The sequence below is a fragment of the Nycticebus coucang genome, chromosome 10 (genome assembly GCF_027406575.1).
Source record: "Nycticebus coucang isolate mNycCou1 chromosome 10, mNycCou1.pri, whole genome shotgun sequence".
In the NCBI taxonomy this organism is placed as follows: Eukaryota; Metazoa; Chordata; class Mammalia; order Primates; family Lorisidae; genus Nycticebus; species Nycticebus coucang.
Window position 1 is genome coordinate 40,037,643 of NC_069789.1, and position 20,495 is coordinate 40,058,137.

At 45.3% G+C, this 20,495-nt stretch overlaps 1 protein-coding gene across 2 annotated transcripts; it reads right to left on the reverse strand.

Annotated features, from left to right (window-relative positions):
- Positions 1–1,051: 1,051 nt before the first annotated feature.
- Positions 1,052–7,991, reverse strand: HLX (H2.0 like homeobox). Of its 2 annotated transcripts, none has more exons than XM_053607782.1 (5): positions 7,192–7,991; positions 5,644–6,381; positions 4,733–4,912; positions 3,787–3,971; positions 1,052–1,979 (listed from the first exon to the last, which is right to left on the reverse strand). In XM_053607782.1, exons 1-5 carry the CDS (start codon positions 7,238–7,240, stop codon positions 1,440–1,442), a joined length of 1,692 nt encoding a protein of 563 aa, XP_053463757.1. In that variant the 5' UTR covers positions 7,241–7,991; the 3' UTR covers positions 1,052–1,439. The 2 variants fall into 2 exon arrangements, with proteins under 2 accessions (XP_053463757.1, XP_053463758.1); XM_053607783.1 differs by having other exon boundaries at positions 6,473–7,991.
- Between the last annotated feature and the right edge of the window lie 12,504 nt (positions 7,992–20,495).

A 20,495-nucleotide genomic window follows, 5' to 3' on the forward strand; every position in this document is an offset into this window, starting at 1 on the left:
GAAGTCTTGTGCCTTCCAGGAAGTCAGTGCCAAATAGATCCGGCTGGTCAGGGTTCTAACGTCTATTTATTTTAAAATTTCCCCAAACAGCATTTACCAACTCTAGACGTTCCTTAGTTTCAAGGGAAGAAGAGCCAGAGAGGCCACGTGTGAAAGAAAGGTTTGACCAGCTTTGGAAAACACACACACACATGCTTTAAGTGGCTCATCCTTCCATCAGCATCAAGGTGAAATAGGTTTCTATCTTCCAGCCACAAGAGGATGGGAAAGCTGCCTCTCAACTCCTGGTGGCTCAAGGGGAAACGAACTAAACTGGGTGTCTCCAGTGGCTGTATTGCAAAAGAAGATTTTTATGTGACAGGAGGAGTGCAGTTTGTAAATTTATCCCTGGCCAAATGTGAAGCTATAAGGTCACAGTTCCGATTTGGGCTCTGCCTCTACTTAACCTTAAACAAGGCATGTCCCCGCAGCACAATTGTTTTGGTATCTTTAAAACCAGGACCCTGGCACGCTAAGACCCAGGCTTCCAGCCCTAACCACTGTGACATACCTGTCCCTTCTTGCACAACATTAGACCTGCTTGGTGCCCCACCACCTTGAGCAAGGGGAGTTTGCTAGGAGAACCCCACTGTTCTGAGCCAGGCACTGAGCAGTCACCAATTGAGTATGGCTGTGCTCGATTGACTCCAGAGGACACCATCACATTCCCCACCCCACTCCATATACTCTAGCACCAAGGAGGGACACTCACTGCACCCAGACTCTGTTTGAGGAAACCATCTGCTGCATGGTCCTAATGAAGTGTTCAGCCTCCTCCACTCTCTGGCCATGTGCAGGGTTGCAGAGCCAGTGATAGGGAGGTTGGTATTGGCTAGGTCACCTCTGAACTAGGTGAAACCTCTAAGCCCTACCCAGATCTTTGCAGCAAGGTGGCTCTGAGGTTGAGCCTCTTTTCCTCAGAGCTCTAGTTCCCCATCTTCAGCTGCTGTTCTGAAATGCCCCAGGAATAAGGTTGGTGATCTAGAGCCTTAAGACTGATCACCTGATCCCCAAAAAGCCAAGCGGCCTTTACAAACCATAATAAACATTTTATTTACAAAAGTGCAGCACATCTTTGAGCCACAACCCCCGTGTGGGGAGGTACAGTTTCACCTAACACTTCACAGTTCTGAGCTGCTTGTGTCCAAGGAAAAGTGTTCTGACTGGCAATGGTAACCTTTGGCAAGGGGACACAGATTGGCCTCTCCTCAGAACTAAAACCATGTGGGCCACAGCCAGCAAAGGCATCAAGGAGAGAAGGGCAAAATGTGAATGTTAGGAAAGATGTTTCCCCGCTGCATCCCCAGCTCTAGCCCACTTGCCAAAATAAAGTAGGCACAAATCCACCTGTGAACAGGAGGCTGCATGCAGGGCCTGGGTCTCCTCCACCCTAGTCGGGTCTATAAACCGCCAAGCGGGGCTAGGCCAGGCTCAGGGCTCATGGGAGCACTGCTGACTGTGGGCTGGGGTGCGGGGAGCAGCTCTGAGGCGCCGCTGCTGCTGCTGCCGAGGCTGCTGGCGCTCCCCGCTGCGCTGCCGCTGCTGCTGCCGCTGCCGCCGCTGCTACAGATATTGCCGACGTTGCTAAAGCTAAAACTGGTGCCACTGGAGCCAGCACTGCTCCCACCACTCCCACCACAACCAGCAGTGACAAGGACACCAGTTGCAGAGGCCTTGATAACTGTTGTTTGGTTCAGAGACCGCTCAGCCCCCTCAGTCCTCTCGGTGTCGCTAGAAGCCATGTCCAGTGACTCAGAGTCGCTGCTCTCACTCTCAGCCTCGCCTTCGGAGCGGCTGGGGCTCCGCTCGTCCTGTTCGCCATCTGCAGCTGGGGCTCCTCCTGAAGGCTTCTCACCGGCTTCCTTGTCCTTGTCCTTCTGGGCCTGGGCCTCTTTGGAGTGCCGCCACTTCATCCGCCGGTTCTGGAACCACACCTTAACCTGGGCCACACCACAGAGGAGACAAGAAGAGGCAAAGAGGTGAGAAACAGGCTTATTCAGATTGCACTGGAGTAGACGCAGGACACATTCCCCTAAGGCAGGAAAATACCACTTACCATTTCCTGGAACTTCTGGGGGGGGGGAGCAGGCACTGTGCTAGGCACAGGGGAAGCTCCCTAGGGAAGCTGATAAGATGGTTCCCAACATGTGGTTGTCCTACCTCTGCTTAATGACCAGGGTCTGGGTGCTTGCTGGACAGGCAGGTTCCTGTACCCCACCCCCAAACCTTCCCTCTAATTTAAAGTGAAATGTCTTCACCTCACTAGAGGCAGAACCCCCATGACAATCCGATTAAACTTACTTACTTCTGACCCAGAAAAGAGCACATATAGCCCAAGATTTTGCACAAAATTTCAAGGGTTTGGTGAGCCAATGTTAAGAATTCCTATCTACATCGGCCCTCTCCTTTACTGTCCTTACCCAAAGCAAGTCATCCATACAAAAGCAATTCTTTTTTAAAAAGAAACTGTGGGAAGCAGAAAGGGGGAAAGGGGTTCAAAGTTAACCCCAGTGGAGTGGAGGCATTGCTGGACTTTCAATAGAAGAGCATTTCCTTGGCATGTTTGTACTCAGGAACTTATAAAGACCTTGCCCCTGGGATGGATAAACTAATTCTTCGGAAAGCTCAGAAAATGCTGGACTTAAAAGTGTGCAAAGTGGAGAAAAGGGGTAGAGATGGGGCAGACAATCTATATAAATATATACAATACCCTAGAGGACCCAATGCACTCACACAAGTTCCAGCTTCCCTTTTAAAAATAACATCTACAGCTGGTGGAAAGTGGCTGGGCTCCTCGTGTGTGTGTGTGTGTGTGTGTGTGTGTGTGTGTGTGTGTGTGTGTAAGAGAATTGTGTAATGGAGGACAGAAAGACACAGAAACAGCAATCAGGGGACCAAGGAGCTAAGAAGAGAAATTGGCCTGTGGCTTTAGCTTGCTGGGACGGTCAGCATCCAAGCAGCAAAGGCCACTGCTGTGGGGTGTGTAGAACAACAGTGAGTCTTCTACAGTTAAGGCTCACAAGGGGGGGAAAGGCCCAGTTATAGAATTTAAAAAGAAGAAAATATAATTAATTTAGGCACAATAGATTTCCTATTGTCTTGAAAAAAAATCAAATAAGCAGAACCTGTGAAATACTCCCTGGCATTCTAAGAAAAAAAATGTTTTTCTTTCTTTTCCTCTCCTTTCCTCTTCCTAAGCCTTAGAACATTGGACTGATTATGGCTGCTCCAAGCGGACTCCTCACCCTTCTAGAGCTAAGTAATTCCGTTTGAAATGGTATTTTCACTTCCTCACAACTGGGGATTTCACAATCCAACAGCAACATCAGGAGGAGGAGGAGGAAGGGAGAAAGGGCAGGAGGGAAAAAAACCCAACAACAATCTCCTGCCTTTGGGTTTTTATCTCTTCTGAAATAAACTGCCTTTTACAGCAAATTGCAGTACAGTTTAGTACATAATTATTATCTCCTGAGGCCTATTTATTTTCTCAGTTGTTCTCCAGTCTGTTGGCCAAAATAAACAAGCAGTGCTTATTGACATATATCTTCCAGGATGGGCTATTCTCTGTCCTTCTCCCTCACCCCCATCCCTAAGCTCCTCTTCTCCTGCCTCAAGTTGAGAAGTCCACAAAACTTCATGAAATTCACCGCCTTATGTTTTGACTCCAAGGAGTGAATGGGCCCAGTGGCAGTGGAGGTAGCTTGTAGGCTAGGTCTGTGCAATGCGCTGGAACTGGAGCTTCCTAACCTGTGCATCCGTAAGGCCCAGCATCGCTGCCAGCTGCTTTCGATCTGGCTTGGTCACGTACTTCTGAATTTCAAACCTCTTCTCAAGGCCTTTCCTCTGCAGGTTGGAGAAGACAGCACGTGACCATGAGCGCTTCCTCTTGTAAGTTTGCGGCATGGTGTCCTTAGTGAGCACAGCATAGGGACCTGCACCAGGAGGGAGTGAAAGGGGAGAGAAACAAAAGGGCTCCGTTAGTGTGAGTCTGCGGCCTGCCTGCCTGGGGCTCACTGTGCTGCTTCAAACCATTTTGTGTTAACAGTTGCTTCTATTCTTATCAGAAAGTTTCATGAACACAAGACTGGCCTTTCAAAGGAAGAATTTCACAGCTAATACTTAGTGGGCAAGCTTAAAGCCAATGTGGAGTGGAGACACCAGTCGGTTAATTCAAAGGGAAAAACATTAGGCCTGAGAAAGGTGGATGAAAATCGTCTAAGGGCCTGAATGGTCTACAGATGACAGCCCTGAATCTCGTGTGTGTGTGTGTGTGTGTGTGTGTGTGTGTGTGTGTGTGTGTGTGTGTGTGTGTGTGTTTTCCCTCCCGTGTACCTATGCACACAGACTTAACTTCGCTGACAAAGTGTTTAAGGTCATCCCCCAAAGTGTGTCTGTTAATAGACAACACCCCTTGGTGCCCCATTTTCAAACTCAACCTCTTGGAGAAAAGGCTAGGGAAAGTACCCTATCTGTCCATGCACACGTTTTCCAGGCGCCCCCACACCTTTAGGGAGGAGACCGACCAAAGGCTGCACTAGGTTGCTGAGAAATCTTTTGATTTCTCTCCCTGACTTGGTAGTCTCCTGCCCCAACAGAGATTGCGACACTGCCGCTGCCCCTGGAGGAGTCAGTTCTGAAATATCTGACTGTAAGTCGACCTGCCTGTTAGGCTATACTCTGAAATTTTCCGTACCTGGAAATGTGTCCTGGAACTGATGCTGAACTGAGTTTCTCGGATTCGAGCTTAATGGACTCAGGATGGCAGAAGCCTCGTTAATGGGATCTAGAGAGGCAAAGAACTGGCCAGCCGTGGGCTGCAGGCCGGGAAGGTGCACCCCAGAGGGCCGCCCACCGGTTAGCAGGGATGTGAGATCTGTGGGAAAGGGAAAAGAAAAGCCGGTTACACCTCGGGCAAATGTACACTCACTGGGTGGATTGGTTCCTCCTCCTCCCCTAGTCCTTCATTCGATTTGTTTGATTTGTTCGTTGGGAGGGAAATTAGGAGAGACCCTGTTTCGCATTGAAACCTCTCTCTCCCAGCAGTTGCCAGGGAGCTATGTGTTCCTGGCGCCACGTCCACGTATATAGCTAGCAAAGAAGAGCTTTACTTAAAACGGCCTGAGACTGTCACGATTTCAGGTGCCTTCTAAGAACTCCACAGGCATAAAACCTCTGTCCTTGGAAGACTCCACTCTGCTCTGTCCTCGTGGGAGTTTAGATCCCCAGTTTTATCTGTGTTTCTTGGGTGAGGTTTTACTAGAAATCAAGTAAAGTAAAGGAAAATGATCCCAAAAGGGCTTTCCCTGTCAGAAAATATAATTCTTTCTTCAAACACATGACTAAAGAGGTAAATTATAGTCATTTTAGCAAATATTTACAACCATTTTCATGAATGTTGATTCTGTGACATTTGTTTTGACGTAGAGCAGGTGTTTTAGACCTAAAGTTTCATAGTTTCCCATAATTAGTTTTCTCCTCCCCCCCCCTTTTACCAATTTGCCTTTAATTGTAAAAATACTTAAGGGCACCCAGACTGGCCCGGGATCGCGGGCGTGGGTCAGGGCTGTGGTCCGTGAGGCCTGCAGTCTCCCGCCCAAGACCTACCTCTCAGCGTGTTGCCTTCCTTGACTTTCGGGTCAAATTCTGCAGATAAAATGCGGTCAATTCCGAATTTGAGGTCTTTGCTGGAAGGGGCCGGGGCCGAGCTGCTATGGTGAGGGTTCGGGACCACTCGCGTCCCCAAGGTTGGGGGCTGCAGGGCGCCGGCCCGGGGTGGAGGAGGAGGCTGTGGCTGAGGGGGCTGTTGCTGCAGCGGCTGTTGCTGCTGCTGTTGTTGCTGTGGGTGATGGTGGTGGTAGGCGGCCGAGAGCGGAGACAGTCGCTGCGGGAAGCCAGCCGGGACTTCGGAGGGCGCCACCACTGGGGTGGGTCGAAGCGGGGATCTGGCGGCACCTTGGAAAGAGGCGTGCGGGTGAACCGAGCCCAAGTGCGCTGTGAGGGCGGCGGCTGAGGCCCCCGCCAGGCCCTCCGGAGCCGCCCCCGGGTCCCCTACGCCGGCGTGCAGGATGTCTGCAATGCAGAAGGAGGGCTTCTTGACCGCGGCGGGGTCCAAGGGGAAGGAGCAGCCGCCTTGGCCGGCCGAAGAGCAGTAAGCGGCCGACCAGAGGCTGAAGTTGGAGGCGTAAAAGGGAGCCAGACCGGCTGCGAACATCCTGGCGGGGTGAGCCCCACGGCTGCCCGGGTCTGGCCGGATCGGGTGGGCTGGTGCGCCGGGAGGACGTGCTGAGCCCAGGAGGAGGCGGCCCCAGCCGAGATTGATCCGCTTTCGCTTCTTCGCCCGCACTGAGGAAGAGAGGAGGGAAGCCTTAGAGCCACCGAGGGAGAAAGCGAGGGCCGGATCCAGGCCGGTCACCGCCTCGGTCCCTGGCCTCACTTTTAAAGGCGGCGGGGCGCCCGCGCTCTCCGTGGGCTGGAGGCGAGCGAGGGGCGCTGGGGAGGCTGGGCGGGCGGGGGCCGCGGCTCCGCACACGCCTGGGAAGCTAGAGGGACAGGAGCTGCACACCGAAAGAAAAAAACCAAACAGCTAAGTCCTAGAGCTAAATTTAAAACAACAACAATAATAATCCGTTAGTTAAAAAAAAAAAAGTAATACGAGGGTAAAAAAAAAAAAAAAAAAAAAAAAAACTCCTCTCTAAAAACTCCCAAAGTTTTTGGCAGGAGCTTTCGAGTCAGGCCCTGGGAAGGGCCTTGATCTGAGCGCTCATTGGCCAACCCCGTGACCAATGGGAGTGGGGAGTGCAGGGGCCTTGGGAAATGTGGGGCGTGGCCACATCTCTAGGCCACGCCCCGGCCACGCCAAAGTGTTTGCTGCGGCCGCGTGGGCTGATCCGGGTATGGCGCGTCTTTCCCTGCTGCGTATAGGCGGAGTAGTAGCTTCGGTGAGCTCTGACTCTCGTCTGACTTCAGCTCCGACCCGCCACCAAGAGAGCGGAGTTAGTCAAAGGAGATTTTCTGGAGCTCTCACGGAGTTGGGGGAGTTGGGGGCTGAGACTTGAAGGGGGAGAGTTGCCCTGAGATTTGGTGGGATGCAAAGCCCACCTCCCGGTGGACAACCGGACGCGCTCACGGCCCCCTAGCTTTCGTCCTCTTTACCTTGTTCTGCTCTCATCCCAAGAGTCTGGGTCCTCGGCAAAGTCCCCATCTTTGCCGAGCCTATGCCCTGACGCGTTGGCCGTGAGTCCTGGCCCAACTCAGCACCGCGTCGGCCCCGCTGCCTCGCAGGAGATGCTCCGGGAAGTTAGGAGGAGGGGCGTCCGCAAATTAGTTTTATTCTGAGCTTCCACATAGTGACAACTTGAACAAGTGACTTTTCAAACAAAATAAGATGGATGGCTACGACGTCTCCTTTAGAGGCAGCCAAACTTTCCCCGGAGCCTCAGCGACAGCAAAACGGGCTGCCTCCCGAAAGCCAGGAGAGCGGCACTGGCGTCCCCTCCTCTGCTGTACCTGGTAGGAGATGCCAGCCTCCTTTCTCCGCCACATCCCCAGATCACGTGGGGTCCGTTGTTTTGCAAGTGCCCACAAGTGCAGATTTCCACGGGGTTCAACACTACTTTCAATTCAGTGACAGTTTCCTCTGGAACCCGTTGGGCCTGGTCGCTGGAGGAGCTGCAGTGGTGGCCAACGTCCTATATTCACGCTTTGGGTCTTTAGAACGCAGGGTGGGTGTAGTGGGGGGGGGTTCTGCAACATCAACATCTCTATTTTAAGAATTCGTTCTCATCTAAATTATAGTCAGAACGGATTTCCCCACCCCCTCCCAAACAAACCACAGGCCACCCAGATGAGCTGTTCTTGCACATTTTCAGGAAGAAAATAAAATAAAAACAATAATGAAACCACTAAATCTTTTGTTTTCGGTTATCCTAATAAGCCACTCGTAACGGAGCTTCTGCAGCATTTTTATTCCTCTTCAGCACTAAGACGTCTTACCAAATAAACCCAGAAAGGCAGCTGAACTTGCAGTGTCTATTTCAAGTTCTGGATTTGGGCTCATTAAATTAATTTCTAGTAGCTTCTAGTGTCTTCTTGCAGATGCTGCCATTTTAAGCTTTTGATTTTCTTCTTGAAAGCAATCAATCACTTTCAATCAACTAGCACTGAGATCTCTCCCTGTCCCTCTCCCTTTCTTCCCCTCCCCTCCCTTCTTCTCCCTACCCACAGATCTTTTTTACTAAAAAGTTTTCTTGCCCTGCTCCTCCAAGCCGAGTTGGAGTGCTGTTTCCCTGGAGATGAATGGGTGTGGTCGGCTTAGACCAGGGGCATCTGGGGAGGGAGAGAAAAAAAAGTGCTTTGGATCTATCTGGAGGCAAAGGAGAGACAAGTACGAGGCACTGGAGGCTTTGGCAGAGGATTCTAGCTAGACTCAGATGGAAAGGCAGCGTGGCTGTAACTTCACAGCCTCCAGGGAAAGTCACTAGCGCAGAGTGTGTAGGGGCGGCTGTGAGACTTCTCCTCTCTTCTAGTACCACTTACAATTCAGACCTCGGACTAAGCCCAACTCACGGTCCTAAAAAAGGATGCATTTATGCTTCACCCCACTTTCATCCGTTCCAGAGTTTGGGACCCTCCGGGCACGGGTGCAGGGTACAACTTGGGGAAAAAACTAACACTCCGTGTTCCCTGCAGGGCCCACGACCCTCATCTGTCGGGCTTCAAGGCCCGGGTCGTAGGGCAGACGCAGCGAAGGCGAGTCCAGCCGCAACGCTTGCATCTCTCCACAAGGCCAGCGGCTGGATTGCAAGTTGCAACTTCGCCCTCACGCCCCTCTGCATTCCCAGGCAACCACATCAGCGCCATCCAGGGCCTACCCGGAGATCCCCGAGGCCAACTCCATAAGGAAGCTTTTGGAGCGACTCTCGCCTCCCCTCAACCCCCTTCCCCAGACCCAGGCCTCGCGCCTGCGGGCCCCTGGTCCAGTTCTGAGTCAGCAGACTCCCCTCCTCCTTGCTCCCCACCTCTCAGAACCAAGAAAGCTGCAGGAAACCCTGGGCTCGCCAGAGTTCAGGTCATCTCCTGTTTTTTGATGGACTCAAACTCCGACTAAATGAGCGGATGTGCCTGCGAGATTGGTCTCAAAATAGAAGTGGCCTTAGTATTTTAGGATACTGCAGAAATCCTTATTTCTTCCGGAGAAAAACTCTATAATGACTCCTAGCACTTCCCCTTTCAATATTTGTGCAACTTTATCTCCACCGGCAAGTTGCTCGGGTGACGCAAATCCGCCCTTGTGTATTACAACTACCAAAATAAATGCACGGAAATCAATTCCCTTCTAGCAATGAAAATATAAATATACAGCTGCGACTTTCCCCTTTAATCTTTGCTTTCCTAGCGGCTCCGGCTGTGGCGAAATGAACTGGCCCACAGCTACTGAAACCAGAGCTTTTGGCCCAAAGCTACCCAGGGTAGTAGCAGGGCTCACGGAGCCCTGTGGGACCTGTTAGCCAGGAGGGTTGAGGCCTTAGCAGAAGAGAAAAGGACCTAAATAAACCAAATTGACTTGAATTTGGTCTCCACAACTGCGACTCTACTGTGGCTGCATTATTTTAGAAGATAACACATTGAGTGGGGTTTCTGACCATTTCTGATTGATCACTTTCTTTCAACTCTCCCCTTCACTTTTCTTGGGCAGACATAGCCAAATACTATTTCACCACACTGGAAATTGAAAAGATCAGAGACATCAGGTGCATTTTACAATTTAACAGTATAGCTTATAGGGATTTAGCACTGAAAAAAAGGGACCTAAATCAGCAGCTTGTGCACTGAGTGAGGCCAGAACTAGGTGGCATCATCCTTTGGTTCTCCTTGTCTTTGGAGGCCCCATACTTAATTAATCAGTTCAAATTTTTGCCCTAACCCCAGGGACAAGTATCCATACTAAGCATAAAAGATCGATGATCGCGAATGCTGGGCTTTGTTTATTATAAGAACATAACTCTGCAAGGGCTTAAACTGGCCTGTGCTATCTGCTTTTGCTTTTTATGTGTAGACTGTGAGCAAAATAATATGCAGGGTAGTTGCACTGTGGACTTGGGATGCCCCCTACCCCATTTTAAATCTGCTTTCAAACATGAAAATAATTAAATATTCACAGTCAGAAAAAGAAGGAAACAGGGGCTACTCAGCTGCTTGAGAGATTTTGCAACAATGTAGGAATCTGTGTATATTATGTCTGTTGTTCTGCCAGCTGCAGATTTAGAGACTGGGCCCACACTAGCATTTAGTGGTAGTACAGGACTTCTGTTCCTTGAACATGCTAGATACTAAAGTTTAGGACTCTAGAGGCCCTTTGTAGACATATCCCACCACATACACAGACACACAGATAAACACACACTCTTTGCATTATTATAAAAGGCTGCAACTGTCTTTTCTTAGAAACTACTTAGAGTCATTTCAGAGTTTTTAAGGAGAGTTGGACTTCTCTATCAGGTCAGAAAGACAAATAATAGTATAATAGCACCACAAGCATTCATAGCCATTTGATTTATTCTTTTTCCTTTTTCCCATTTCCCAGGTGTGACAGACTTGCATGTGGCCCTGCCTTTGAACTTCAGCCACAGCTCTAACTTCAGAGCCTCAGACAACCCTTTAAGTCTATCCCAATTGCCCTTTCCTCTTACAAAGTTTCTAAATGTAGTAGAATCTCTGTAAGTTGATCACCCAGAGGATTATACCAAACTAGTTAACCTACAACATGGTCAACATAAGGAACAGGCCTACTGTACTGGTACATATATGTGGTGAATGTCTGGTCTATGAAAATTAAGTCAGCCTAAGGAGGTGGTCAGAGTAGGGAGGTGGTCAACTATGGAGGTTCTACTATATATCCATTCCCCCATTGTAGGATATAGCACATTTCTCTCTCTCTCTCTCTCTCTCTCTCTCTCTCTCTCTCTCTCTCTCTCTTTCTGTCTCTCTCTCTCTCACACACATACACACACAGAGACACATGCTGTCTAAGAATCTTAAAAATTTTGGGTGAGAGGGAGCAAGCCTGGCAGTTTGAGCTTTTCAGCCTTTATAAGTCATCTTCTCTGTATCTAGTCAAGAAAGACCCCAAATCTCATAAAGCCTACAGCTGAACCCATTTCAAAACGACACATTATAACACAGACTTCCATATATTTGCAATGAAATCATATCCTGGTAAGAGTAAAATCTGAGAGACCATGGTAGCATATAAGAGTTTAAATACTTCATTCCACTGGCTTCTATTTGGTACCTGTAAACAGTGCTCTCCACTCCCAATATGTTGTCCATTTACCTTGTAGAAACAGCATTTGTTACTTAAATTATTGAATCTGAATAGCTGGTTGTTAACCAGGAGAAGGAAGTATAAGTGAAAATCACATGTTGCAAACAACCCTGGTATTAGGAGGGAGACATGAAAGTCATTCCTAAAGCAGTAATTCTCTAAACAAACAAATAAACCTTCTTTCACTTGGAGACACATGTTCCAAGTTAGAACACAGGTTCTAAGGACAGAAGAGGGACTCAGGCCCAGACTAATAAGCAGGCATGGGCAGGGACCTTCTGAAAGGGGGAGATCCCGGAGCCAATGAAAGGAATTTTGTATAGATAGAGCCCAAAGGGTTGTCCCTATCTTAGGGGTTCCAATATATCCACCAGCACCCCATCATAATTAGGACAGCCCTGGATTTAATGCCAGAACCCGCTGCCCTGCCCCAGCCTACCAGGCCTTGGCTTCTCTCTTGATGAACCTGCCCAGTATGGAAAGTTGGTTCTCTGCTGACACCTGCTGGGCCATCTGCACATTGTTTTCTGGCAGTGACCATCTTGTGCCAACAACATTGCTGTGACCAAAACTGACTCTTTGCAAAAACACAGTTTTCTAAAATTGACTTCAACCAGCAGCTATTTCCATCCATATCATCCACAAGATGGAAATATCTAGTATTATGTGTTTAAAATAACTAGACAGGGTAAGAGAAGTGGTCGTTCTTCAATAATAATACTGTATATTTTACAGATCTCAATGCCAGTTCACATTTATCACCTCACTTATTCTTTAAAATAATCAACGATAAGCATGCAAAGGAGAGATTACTATCCCAATTTGAGTTTAGGAAGTTGATCCTCATGGAGGTTAAGTGGCATGTCCAAGGTTACATCGTTAGGAAATGGTACTGGAGGGAACATGGGCTAGGTTCTCTGACTCATCAACCAGTGCTATGCTACTCAGCCAATTTGTTCAGGGAAACAGATTATTCAGAGGAAAAACTCTCTGTACTCAATCAGAATGTGCACTGGTTTCAGGCAAAAGGCTGGAGAAGAAAAGAATGTCTAACCGGGAGATTGTCACATAAACACTGTTAACCAAGGGCAGGTTGGGGACCACATCATTAACTGGGGTTAGAGGTAGTATTAGGAAGACCCTGTGTTCAGAATATTTCTCTTCCTTTGCTTTCAGGGTACTGAAATTCTACTTCTGGAGGATTCCTTCTTTGGAGATGAGGCTTTGTACTATGAATTAACATATATGATCCTTTTCATTGTACAAATACTTGAGGACAGGAACTGTTTTGATAGGGAGAAGACAAAAGGGAGTTCTGAGCATAAGGTAAAACTAAAGAGAAAGGCTTTTTGAGGGGCACACAGGGAGCAGTGTAGGAGCCTTGGGGCTTAGGTGCCTTGCAAGGTCTAAAAAGGGGGCTTGGCACTGGTGGTACAATGGTTAGCCACATATACTGCGGCTGGCGCATTTGCTGGCAGGTTCAAACCTGTCCTGGGCTAGCTGAACAACAATGACAACTGCAACAAAAAAATAACCAGGCATTGTGGCGGGAGCCTGTTAGTCCCAGCTACTCAGGAGGCTGAGGCAAGAGAATTGCGTAAGTCCAGGAGTTTGAGGTTGCTGTGAGCTGTGACGCCATGGCACTACTGAGGGTGACATAGTGAGACTCTGTCTCAAAAATAAAAATAAATGGTGAGAAGGAAACAAAGATAGGAACCCAAACCTCAGAACTCTGTTATGTATTTCTCCCCCAGCACCAAGTAGGATTTCAATGCCCTATTGAACTACAGAATAAGAACAGTTTCTCATTACTAAAGCTCATAGTTATACAGGAGCATATTTCATGGCCTATGGTACTTATCTGATTCTTAGGTATTAAAAATGCTCCTAATACTAGTCTTCATAGATCTTGGAAAAGAATCAGAGTCTCACAAAAGTAGAATGGCAGGCCCAGTGTCACAAAATAGGCCTAGGAAGACATTTATCCAAACTGTCTCACCTTCCCCTCTTGTCCTTCATCATAACAACCCGGCCACCTTAATCCACTGTGACTGGAGAGTGGAGACTATTTTGGTTGCTAGCAAAGCCCTGACTCAAGCTCCACGGCCCTCTGTTTCTCAGAATGTCTCTAGCTTCAAATGTTTTATCTCTCTTGTGTTCACTCACCTCTTCCTACTCGTCCTCCCACAGCAGCCACATGCAATGGAGATTTCCACAGGAAGCATGGCAGCTGAGATATTCAAGAGACAGGAGCCCAAGAACCCTGTGAACAGAGGCTTCTGTGCAGACACTCAGAAGGAGGCCTCTCTGAAAGTATCAGGAGCCTCAGCACAGACCTAGAGTGGCCTGTTACCCTAGGCCACTAGGAAGTAAAGGGGTTTCAATTTCTCTCTCCCTTCTTTTGCTTCTTTTCCCTCCCATAGCAAATATAATTTTAGAAATCAAGGTCATGTAGAATCTTCTGAAATTTCTCTTAGAATTTTCCAAACCTACTGCCAACCTTCCTGGTTGAGAGTCACCTTCCTTCATGCCTAGATAGATAAAAATGTAAGTACTCTGCTTACTCCCCCAAGTACTCTGCTAAGCACTTGACAGACATCATCTCATTTGATTCTAAAAACAAGCCCAGGATGGAACTATCATTATTATTTCCATTTTACTTGGGGGAAAGGGAAGCTTAAACTAGTTAAGTAATAAGTGGTACACATGGCATTTGAACTTGCATTTTTGACCAGCAGGTTCCTTGCTTATTATTGATCTTTAATCTTATGTGTCAACTTGACTGGGCCATAGGGTATCCAAATATTTAGTTAAACATTATTTGGGGAGTGTCTGTGAGGGTGTTTTTGGATGAGGCTAACATTTGTGTTGGTGAACTGAATGAAGCAGATGCCCTCCCCAGTGTGAATGGGCCTTATCTAATCCATTAGAAGAAGAATAGAACAAAAGACTGAGAAAGGGAGAATTTTCTTTCTCTGCTTGCCTGTACAGAGATAGTGGTCTTTTCCTGCACTCACACTAGAATTTACACCATCAAACTTCCTGATTCTCAGGCCTTCCATCTCAAACTGGAACCACACCACCCCTGTTCCTGGTTCTCCATCCTGCAGAAAGCAATTCATGGAATTTCTCAGCTTCCATAACTTTTGAGCCAAAAAAATATATGCACACACATACAGAATGTGCCCAAAAAATGTATACACATTTTAAGAGTTGTTATTTATGTATTACTTTTCTAAGTTGTATTGAAAGTATTAGTGGTCACGTGTACTTAGACTTGCTACACACATCCATTTTACCTGCAATTTGTACACTTCTGAGGAACGACTATTTTACTTTCAACAAAATATCTTAAATGTGTATACACTTTTTGGTATCCATGCATGTGTATGTGTGTAGCATATACTATATGTGCTATACTTATATGTATCCTACAGTTCTATTTCTCTGGAGAACCTTAACACATTTATCTCTTCTCCAGTCTCTCTTTGTTCTTATTTTTTCTTTGTATAATGGACTGGAATTTTATCTCCCAGTCACAATTGCCCCAAGTAGTAACCTGTTCAAAAGTCTTTTCTGGCCTTTTGTATCTGAAATCCTTCATCTCCACTGACTCAGTTTCAATTCCCCTACTTAATCAAGTGTGTTTTCCTCTACTCCAGTCTTCCTGCCTCTTTCTGGTCCACAGAGCTAAGAATAAGGAGAGTACCTTAGCATACAGAGCCCCATTCACTTCATCTGCCTTCATTCCTCCTCTTTTCATAATGGTTCAGCGTCACTGACTTTCTTTTTATCCCCAAAACATGCTAAGCTCACTGAGTTTGGACTTGTGGTTCCTTCTGCCTAAGACACCCTTCCCTGGAATTTTGCATGACTGTCTTCTGTGTCACTCAGAGCTCAGCTCAGTTAACTGTTATCTGATGAATGAAGCCATCCTTGAAATCCTGCTCCTCGTTTTCTATAACTCTATCTTATTTTATTTTCCTCAAAGCATTTATTAATACCTGAAAACTATCTTACTTGTTTTTACATGTATTTTACACGTCATCTGTCTATTCACGCCAGACTGCAAACCCCATGAAAACAGCTTCTGTAGGTTCACCACTGTATCTCCTATAAACAACACCAAGAAAACAGTAAATGTTCAATAAATTTTTATGAACTTAACCAGAAAATATGTTAGTGTCTTTCTTACTCTATCATCCTCTCTGAAATAGTTCTATCCTCCCAAAGCTACATCTACCATTTCTTTCACAATCCAAATTGATGCCATAAGATCATTTTGATTGGTCCCACACCTGATACCTATTCACATCTCTTTTCAAAAAATCTATAGAAACTCTCTCATTCTGTGCTCATCACTTTTCTCATGCTTTACTTTTATGATTTCATTCCTTATGGGCCACTATTTGAGGAAAAGTCTTTATGCAACATATTTCTTTCTTGACTATGTCAAGAAGATGAGCTATCCTAGGGAGTTTAAAGGAAAAATATAGATGTAGTCATAAAAAAGTTTGTCCAAATTCCAAGAAATAGAGTAGGATTCAGTCTTTCATTTGAAAAACAGTAGCAATGGGCTTGGCACATGTAGCTCAGCAGATAGGGCGCCAGCCACATACACCAGAGCTGACAGGTTCAAATCCAGCCCAGGCCTGCCAAAATGACAATGACGACTACAGCCAAAAAATAGCCAGGCATTGTGGCAGGTGCCTGTAGTCCCAGCTACTTGGGAAACTGAGGTAACAGAATCACTTGAGCCCAAGAGTTAGAGGTTGCTGTGAGCTGTGACGCCACAGTACTCTACCCAGGGTGACCTAGTGAGACTTTGTCTCTAAAAAAAAAAATTAAAAAATAGTAATAATAAAAGAAAAACAGTACCAATGGATACCAGTTAATCTCAAAGGCCCTATCATGTCCCCATATTCTGTTAAATCAATGATCCTCCATCCTTGGTATTGGGTGTTTAGGAAATGCAAGGGCTCTGATGTCATTATTTCTGCACTGTAACCAGAGTCAATAGCAGGTGACTCTAAATTCTCAGGGATTATATAGGTTTAGCAACACATTGGGGAAGAAAGCTTTGCTTTCCTACTCTGCTTTATTTTACCAAGAAATATTCAAGAGTTAAATGAATTCTCAGCACTCTCTGGAGAAAAACTTTAAGTACAGTCCAAAGAGGTGAGAAGGAGGAATAAATCATTACACTGAGCTTAGTTAAGTTTCAGGGACAACAGAGAAATCAGTTTATAGGACTTAGTGTGTTGCCCGATTTTGATGCAGTTATTTATTAGATAATAAACATTAATTCATGAAAGTTAGGTCGGGTTCTTCCCATACGTACCCAGGACCTATTTGTCTCAAACCTGTGAGGTATTCCATTTTCTATACTGCATAACAAATTACCATAGTGATTTGTTTCTCAAGGCTACTTTTTAAATTCTGTATTTGATCTTTCATGAAATTGACATTTTCACTTGTATTTTAGTTGTTTTTCATTTTCTTTATCTAGATTGTCTTTTATTGGTTTTATTTCTTTCTGATGAGACTTTAATGCCTTTCTTACTAATAGCTGTGAACTTTTATATGCTATTAAACACATATTATTATTCTTTGTCATATTTGATTTTTCCCAGTCTGTGGCATGCCTTCCCTGGCTTTGGCTCTCTCCCTAAACTTCCTTGAGAGCTTGGGTCTTGATATAGGCCTACAAGTCAAAGTGCTCTTGTGCGTCTTCCTAATAGCTCTGTTATGATCCCTGGGCTTGGGGGAAACAACTGCCTTATTCTTTGTTAGATCTCCCCAGTGCCTTCTGAACTCCTGTGTGGCTCCAGATAGGCTGAGACCACAGCTTCTGGCCTGCAGCATTCACTACTTGACTACCTACCTACCCTGTTTCCCCCAAAATGAGACATCCTCCAAAAATAAGACCTACTTACAGGAAAGATAAGACACCCCCTGAAAATAAGACTTAGTGCATCTTTGGGAGCACACCTTAAAATAAGACACTGTCTTATTTTCGGGGAAACAGGGTAGCTTTTCTGGCAGCTGAGACTTCACTCTGCTTAGTTTCAGTTTTAGCTCTTCCCAGTTAACCTCTCTTAAGGACAAATATGTCAAAAGTGTAAAAAAAGAAAAAAGTGGGGGGATGAGGGCAGTGACATTTAACTTACCCTTAAGCTAAACATCTATGGCCAATTCTATGATGAGCAGGGATAGGTGGTCACAACTCATCATTATAGTTTGCTTTGAAATATATGTTTAACATTTGTTTAATAAACTTGGTTGTAATGTTATTCTTGCTTCTTACTGTGTTTACTGAATTGTTTTCAAGAAATGCCTCTTTTTTACACTCTCACATAAGCTCCATTATGAAAGCTGTTTGGATTTTTACTAAGCAGGAATATCCACAGTACTTTTGTTAATTTAGACGTTACCTAAGAACAAGAGAAACATCTGGGTGTTTCTACAGCTATCACATGAAGCAACGTGATTTTAATCCTATGGCAAGACATAGGGAATCTGTCTCGGGGATGGCAGATTCTCAAACCAAATTCCAGACCCACTATAATCCTAGTGGAAGAAGGGGAGGCATTCAACATACATGTACAGGGAGCTCTTCAGTATGCTTCAATCTCTAAAAAATCATGTACCGAAGTTGGAAATTATAAAGAAGTCCAAGAGAGTGGCACCAGTGCCACCCTGGGTAGAGTGCCGTCGCGTCATAACTCAAAGCAACATCACACTCTTGGGCTCAAGCAATTCTCTTGCCTCAACCTCCCAAGTAGCTGGGACTACAGGCACCCACCACAATGCCCGACTATTTTTTTAGAGACAGGATCTTGCTCTTGCTCAAGCTGGTCTTGAACTGGTGAGCTCAAGCAGTTCACCCACCTTGGCCGCCCAGAATGCTAGAATTACAGGCGTGAGCCAGAGAGTCCATGTCTAACCACATGGTAAAGCTAAACATGTAACATATGTCATTGTAACCAGCAAGGCTTTTAAACCATGTCTGAAAAGAGAGATGAAAATGCATCAGGCTTCATTGAAAATGGTGTGATATCAGCTGATAATAGAGAAAGATCAGAATTATTCAACTATTAATTTACTCAAAACTTCTTCTTTGGGGAATTATTATTATTATAAATAATAAATAATTTTTAAGTAATTCATATAAATTTGAAGTTCAATTCAGTACCTGATTTTACTATTTCCTCTTTCTTAAAGGTGCATTAAAAGAAAAAAGTGGTTGCTTTGTATCAATTTTCTCCTTGAGATTTACTACTTTTTATCCCAAAGTACTAAAAAGCATTCTGATACAATCTTAGATTCATTGTTAACTATATCTTTGGGAATTTGTGAGAAATAGGAGAGATGCCAAAACTAGAGGCAAAACATAGGCCAAATTTTAAAGGGATTTTAAACTTGAGAATAGTAAATATAATACCTTTCCCTGAAAATTGTGGAATGGGAGTATAAAGTGGATTATTTGTCTGCTTTGGAAAATCTTATATGATTCCACTGAAGCAATATGGTTTTTAAGAACAAGTTATACTACACTAATAACATTTCTTTTTTCTAAAAAGCCTATTAAGTTGATAGAGTAATTCATTCATTACATTTACAAATAACTTATTAAGCCAGGTGCTATATGCCAGGAACTCTTCTAGACCTTGGCTACCCAGCAGAACAAAACAAAACAAAACTTCTGGCTTTCAAGAAGCGTGCATTCAGCTGGGCACTGTGGCTCACGCCTGTAATCCTAGCACTCTGGGAGGCTTAGGAGGGCGGACTGCTTGAACTCACAAGTTCAAGACCAGCCTGAGCAAGAACTAGACCCCTTCTCTAAAAAGATAGCTGGGTGTTGCGGTGGTCACCTGTAGTTCTAGCTACTCGGAGGCTGAGGCAAGAGAATCGCTTGAGCCCAAGAGTGTGAGGTTGCTTTGAGTTATGATGCCACAGCACTCTACCCAGGATGATAAAGTCAGACTCTGTCTCAAAAATAAAAAAAAAGAAGAAGAAAAAGAAGAAAAAGCGTACATTCTAGTGATGAAGCAGGCAGAAATCAAACAGATGCATTATATATTAATGGTAATAAATGCATTATTTCATTATAAAAACAGCCTAGGATATTTTTTAAAAAGTAAGAGTAATAACACTGAAAAACTGTATTTTGACATAAGCAAAACATTCAATAGTGGCTGCATCATACACTGTAAGGCAAGATGGTGAAATATTGATCAATGATTGAATTCTTCAAGCTGATATCCAGTAATTGGCATGAACCCAGAGGAGTTGTTTTAAGAATATACCTTAGATATATTCCAGTTGTGATCTATAATTTACATGAGAATATAGAAGGCATCACACCAAATATATAGCACAACAAAGCTAAGAAAGCCAATATGTAAACCCCAAAATGGCAAAATGATGGTATTAAGCCTCTCCTCTATCTCAAAAAGAAGAACGAGGAGGAGGAGGAGGAGGAGGAGGAAGAGGAGGAGGAAGCAGCAGCATATATTCTAGTGATGAAACAGGCAGAAAACATGAACACTAAAAAGTGCAGTCGAAAATCAACTTTTTCTAAACTCTGGAAACTAACCAAAATCTTGCAATAATTTGAGATGTGTTTATTCCAGATCTAAACCTTTATTCCATGGCTAAACTTTGGAAAGACTAGTGAGATTTCCTGCATCATAGCTTTCCTTATTCTGATCTCTCTATTCTCAGTTATGTGATAACCCTGAAAACCAACAGCTTTGCCATCATGGTACCATCAAAACCAGCAGCATAGAAGTCACTAGAATAGGAGAAGTAATTTGGGGGGGCTCCCCAAAACTCTCATCCCCAGAGAATTGTCAGTCTTGATCTCTCTGACAGTTCTCTGTAAGGCCCCACTTGCAGGACCAACCTTTATTTCAGAGGCCATTCTGTGTGAACAGTAATGCCTTTTTCTCAAGGCTATTGGTCAAAACAATCAGCAACACTTGTTTAATATTTCAGCTGCCTGAGGCTTCAATAACATCTGGGAGCGAACAAGAGGCTGCCAAAGTCAAAATAATAGACTGGCCAATAAACTGTCCATAGGAGGCTTTCTAAAGCTCTGACCTATTCCTGGGAATCTATAAGGTCATGT

Bases quoted from the DNA above. Each gene is read 5' to 3' on its own strand.
- HLX (XM_053607782.1), bottom strand. From the start codon at position 7,240: ATGGGGACTTTGCCGAGGACCCAGACTCTTGGGATGAGAGCAGAACAA. The intron at 3,972-4,732 runs GTACGGAAAATT...CTCCTGGTGCAG, and splicing joins GTTCCAGGACACATTTCCAG to GTCCCTATGCTGTGCTCACT. The intron at 1,980-3,786 runs GTTAGGAAGCTC...GGTGTGGCCCAG, and splicing joins TGGGCCTTACGGATGCACAG to GTTAAGGTGTGGTTCCAGAA.